The following is a 6,048-nucleotide window of genomic DNA, read 5'->3' as shown; positions in this document are numbered from 1 at the left end:
TTATGTTAAAGCTCATGTCTATACAGACAAGCCCACTTCAATTGACGCATTGGAAGACAAAATTGAAGATTTTTATTCGTGAGAAGAAGCAACAACCTGAAAAATAAGTTTGCGGTTTTGCATTATAGATCTGGCAACTGCTATAGGGGGGTTTCAGTGGACTTTCCCTTACTAAATGCATGCTGTTGCCGAGAGCGGCGATCTCCAGGGGTCTTTGCCGTAAGATATGTTCCTGTCAACCACTTAAGAGTCAGTTTAGTACCCCAATAAAAATTGGGGTATGGGGAGGGTAACTCTCAACAAATCTATATCAGAAACTCCGTGTTAGCCGAGAGAGCCAGACATTGACATTGAAAGGTGCTCCAAAGAATAGTAAATGCAAACAGACAAAGTCGAAACTTTGATTAAAAAAATAATTTGAAAAAAAATTAAATCAGAATATATTGGACTTTAACATAATCCTATGACGGATATTTAATAAGGTCCGTAACAGAACTTTGGTATTGTACCATCTAAATATCTTGAGACCATGTGTATGAAGAATAGAGAGGATTACTTTTTTTCAACTTATATTTCATTCCTACTTTATAGCTTTGAATTGCACAACGTGGCTCCTTCGCCGATACACGCCGCATAACCGATCAAATGTGGAATGGTATTCTGTTCCATTACTCCACGGAAGAGATGAGAATGAGGACCTCGTGCAAATACACCAACATCCTCACCAGAATGAACACCACCATAAATTGGAATTTGACTGGGATGGATGAAACCTTAACCAAGAAAATCAAAAATGTTACATACCGAGTCAAATTCCTTGTATAGCACAATGACTTACCGGGTTCATCGGATATAATGCCCTCCAAATTTATGCGTTTACCATTTTCATCCAAATATTGATGGGAACCTACGGCATAATTGAGGCTGGCATATTTAATGCCATTGCTATCTACATCATCTTGATTTAGGCCCAAAATGTCTGTGCCACGATCAGGATAACCAGCAATCGTCAAGGGGTGGCCATGATCTGACGTCACTACAATGAGAGTATCAGCCGCATTGGTCATGGTGACAGCTAATTGAACGGCCTTTTCCATTTCGAGCGTTTCATCTAAACTGAGCTTAGCTTGGCCAGAATGATGGGCTTGGTCGATTAAACCGCCCTCAATGAATATAAAGTAGCCATTTTCATTTCGACTCAAGTGATTTAAGGCTGCCTCTGTCATTTCAGAAAGAGTGGGTTTTGTGGCTGGATCCGCAAGGGAATGGTAGTCCATAAGGTCGGAATGAAATATACCCATGATATGCGTCGCCTTGCTTACATTCACATTCAATAATTCATCGCGGTTGCTGACAATAACTCCACGTGGATGCATGTCCTTCCATAGGCCTAACAGATCAAGGCCATCAGATCGTTCACCCGTTGTACCATGAACATCAACTACAGTGTTGGGCAAGAACTTGCCCATACCACCACCCATTATAACATCGAAGTTGCGACCTGGGGAACGTTTGATCAATTGCTGGGCAATGTCCATGCATGGGCCTTCCTGTTTCACATTGGGGGGTATATCCGTATCTGATTCCCACTTGCGATTGGCAGATTTTGCATATAATCCGGCTGGACTGGCATGTGTTAAAGTGGTGGTTGTGATAAAGCCAGTAGACTTGCCAGCCTTTTGGGCCCAATCAGCCAGAGAGCTAAGCTGATTATCTGTATCCATGCTCATGGAGCAGTTGTCATACTCGACTTTGGCCGAAACACCGAGAGTAAAGGAATTCGCTTTTACACCACATAAATAGGCGGTGGCAGTACAGGCTGAATCGGACACTTGGACGTTGGTGCAATAGGTCTAAAACGAAAGACTTATTACTGAAGAAACCTTTGCAAATTCAAAGGCATGTTCTATGCTCACCTTAGTCAACCCGACATGGGGGAACTTCTCAAAACTCAACTGATCTTCCTCGCCGGGATTGCCCTTCAACTGGCCCTTTCGTATACGTGAGGCCGTCAATGTATTCAGCGACATACCATCGCCCAGAAAAAAGATCACATTTTTCGCCTGCTTGTAGTTGTAGGTTTCCTCTACGAGACTTTTCAACTTACTGCGAGCCAATGCACGCCAATACTCTGGATCGACCTCACCACTTGGGGTTGTCTTACCATAGCCTACATTCTCAAAAAAGCGGCCTGTCGGCGAGGCGCTATTTTTCCCCACCAATTTCTTGGCAGCGTGAATATGTGTATCATCTACGGAAATTGCCAGAGTGAAACCAAGAAAACCAAGGATTACGACAAAAGCCTTCATCTTCTCCATTGGCACACACGTCTTTCAAGTAAAATATGAGTAAAACTGATAAAATTCTGAAAATTTTCCGCTCTTTTATAAGGATGCCCCCACTCCCCACGTGTGTTATGCAAATGCTGAGACTAATTCATATCTTATCTTCCCCAATTTTCAAAATGAAAACCTTGTACAGCATAATAAAGATTAAAAATAGCTTAGACCTTAACCAGACGGTGGGTTTATGAACTCGGGCATTAAATATAAAACGATTATAGCAAATATTTAGTTCATCAACATAGAATTTCTTTAGGCTGTCTACTTTGATTTATGATTTTGTGCATAAAAATTCTAAGCCGAATAGGAATGTGGGACTTAATGGACAAGACAAAAATACAATCGAAATTTTTAAAAATATTATTGGAGATTACAATATTTGAAATCCTTCTTTTTTAGATTTTGTTATTTATGTCCTTTATATGTGTCCTTTGGTTGAAGAGCAGCTTACACAGAAAAAAAAAATAAAAATCTCGATTTGGTTAGCTTAGGCATACGCACAGATTCCACTTCCCTGGTACATGTATGATAGTTCCTAGTCTCGCAAGCATTACAAATCCCTGGGATATATATGTGGCCCGGCACCCCTAACAGGAGAATCTTAAACTCTTCAGCCATATCGTTAAGATATATGCGGCAGTCGAGGGCGGTGTTTGAATTCAGAAATTCTTCAGGGATTCTGTCTGAGAAAATAATTATGCCAGTCGACGTTATCACATTATATATTAGCTATTCCACCACTCCTTAAGTTTGGAACCATCCGTATAAAAGTAACGTAAGGGATATCGTAGGAATAGTGGAATATTGGTACAGTACTTTTTATCAACAAGCGGCTAAGGCAACGTGTAATCCACATTGTATCAAAGATAACATAGTGGCCGTAGCGACTACATGGCCAACGAGAAAGCTTCCTTTGCCTCACAGCAGTGGTCGCAGCAATTTGCCTTGCCAAAATGTTCAAAGCCATGAGGTGTAGCATTAAAATTCAGTGCATCAGATGGCGTCGGCTGTAATACAATATGTAATGTAATATTGAACTGTTGGTTGACTTTTGAAGCCCCGTACACCAGACACAATACCATATAGCACTAAAGGTCTGACACGGATGTCGAAAAGCCTAACATAAGTCACTGTGCCAAATTTCAGCGAAATCGGATAATAAATGCGCCTTTTATATGCCAAAGACCTTCAATCGGGAGATCGGTCTATACGGCAGCTATATCCAAATCTGTACCGATCTGGGCCCCCTTCAAGAAGGACATCGTAGGGCCAGACACAACTCATTGTCCTAAATTTCAGCGAAATCGGCCAAAATTCCCCTTTTATGGGCCCAAGACTTTAAATCGAGAGATCAGTCTATTTGGCAGCTATATTCAAATCTGGGCCGTATTGATCCAGTTGAAGAAAGATTTGGAGTGACCTAACATAACTTACGGTTTCAAGTTTCAGCAAAATCGGATAATAAATATGGCTTTCATGGTGGTGCGATTTAAGCGAAATTTAAGCAAAATTTTGTGTGCTCTCATATATTACCCTAAAAATAAAAATTTGGTATCCAAATTTCGGATGGGGTACCTAGGGGGGGCTGCCCCACCCTAAAATCTACCAAAAATATATTTAGACCAATCACGACAATATGGGATTCAAATGAAAGGTAATTAGGATGAGAAAGCGTATCTGATATCCAATTGTCTGACCAAGTGTTAGGGGGACCACCCCAAGCCCCAAACAGCCCCTAAATCGGACAGACTTACTGGCCATGGCAATGTGGGACTCAAAGGAAAGGTATTTGCGAGTAGAATACGAATCTGATATCCAAATGTGGGACCACGTTTCTGGGGGTACACCCCTTTCCCAAAACACCCCCCAAAATCTGACCATAGGAATATGATGCTTAAATAAAAGGTATTTAAGTATAGAATACGAATCTGATATCCAAATATGGAACCAAGTGTTTGAGGGGCCGCCTCTCTCCAATAACATCCCCCAAAGGGGACAAATTGACGACAATAGCAATATGGGGCTCAAATGAAAGGTCTTTGGGGTAAAGCACGAAAATGATATCAATATTAGGGAAAAGTGTCTATGGGGCCACCCCACCCCCACAACACCAATACTCTAAACCGGACATATTTGCTGACTTTTGCAATAAGGAGTTTAAATGAGATTAGAAAACCAATTTGATATCGAATTTTGAGGCCAATGGCAATATGGGGTTCAAATAAATGATATAGAGATATATGAGAATAGAGCACGTTGCTGATATATTTTCCGGGCTTAGTGTTTGGGGAATCACCCCAATCCCCAAAGCACCCCTAAATCGGGCATATTTACGGACCACGTCCATATGGAGCTTAAATGAATGGTATTGAGGGGTAGAGCAAGAATTGGTACCCATTTTCGGGACCAATTTTCTGGGGGTCTACCCCTTTCCCAAAATACCCCACAAACAGTAATTTTATAGTGACCATCGCAATATGGGGCTCAAATAAAGGTATTTGGGAGTAGAATACGAATTTGATATCCAAATGTAGGACCATGTATTTAGAGCATCACCCCTTTCCCAAAACACCCCCAAAGGGAAAAAATTTTTCGACCCTGCCAATATGTGGGTCAAATGAAAGGTATTTGAGATTAGGAAACGAATTTGATAACCTATTTAGGGGCCATGTGTATGGGGGACGCCTCATCCTGTAAACTCCACTTAAGCCAATGGCAATATGGGGTTTAAATAAATGGTATTTGAGAGAAGAGCACGATGTTGATATTTTTTCCGGGCCAAGTATCCAGGGGACCACCTCTTCCCCGAAAACACCACTAAATCAAACATCATGAGAATATCGGGCTGAAATGAAGTTTTTTTAAACCTTACATCCAAACTTAAATTCGTAAACCAATAAAGATCATATAGGATTCAGATAAACTCACTTTTATTGTTAAACTGTTAGTTAAGCGATATACTATTTTCGTAGCATGGTGTTTCACTAAAAGATCTTTAATCCAAGGAAACTTTTGTTCGATATAAAGTAAAAGAAGGCGCAGCGAAGCGGGCCCGGGTCAGCTAGTATATATATATCCCAAAACTTCATACTTGTGGAAACAGAAACTGAAGAAGACATCCCATCCAACCACTTTCCCCTCCAGTAGGTATTTCTAAGAAAACAGCTGTTCCAAGTCAACCAACTTCTTCACTAAGGCAGTTTCTGCATCAGATTCACAAAGGCACGTTTTTATCCACATGGGAGTGTATTCTTCATCCCACAACTATTAATTATTTGTGTATATTATTAAATTTATTATTCTATGGATAGTGCCGTATGTTATGTCTATTTTTATACCCTAAACCAAAGGATGGGGGTATACCGATATCGTCATTCTGTTTGTAACTACTCGAAATATTCGTCTGAGACTCCACAAAGTATATATTGTATATTCTTGATCGTCGCGACATTTTATGTCGATCTGGCCATGTCCGTCCGTCTGTCTGTCGAAAGCACGCTAACTTCCGAAGGATTAAAGCTATCCGCTTGAAATTTTACACAAATACTTCTTATTAGTGTGGGTCGGTTGGTATTGTAAATGAACCATATCGGTCCATGTTTTGACATAGCTGCCATATAAACCGATCTTGGGTCTTGACTTCTTGAGCCTCTAGAGTGCGCAATTATTATCCGATTGGAATGAAATTTTGCACAAACGACGGATT

The 6,048-nt window shown here is 40.7% G+C and overlaps 1 protein-coding gene across 1 annotated transcript; it reads right to left on the bottom strand.

Moving 5' to 3' along the window:
* Window positions 1-585: 585 nt before the first annotated feature.
* Window positions 586-2,309, bottom strand: LOC106096011 (alkaline phosphatase). The gene is made up of 3 exons (XM_013263515.1): window positions 1,917-2,309; window positions 839-1,853; window positions 586-773 (listed from the first exon to the last, which is right to left on the bottom strand). Exons 1-3 carry the CDS (start codon window positions 2,307-2,309, stop codon window positions 586-588), a joined length of 1,596 nt encoding a protein of 531 aa, XP_013118969.1.
* Window positions 2,310-6,048: the final 3,739 nt, after the last annotated feature.

The sequence above is a fragment of the Stomoxys calcitrans genome, chromosome 5 (assembly GCF_963082655.1).
Source record: "Stomoxys calcitrans chromosome 5, idStoCalc2.1, whole genome shotgun sequence".
Classification (NCBI taxonomy): domain Eukaryota; kingdom Metazoa; phylum Arthropoda; class Insecta; order Diptera; family Muscidae; genus Stomoxys; species Stomoxys calcitrans.
The sequence above is the reverse complement of the archived record's forward strand: the minus strand, read 5'-3'. Positions and strand labels throughout refer to the sequence as shown.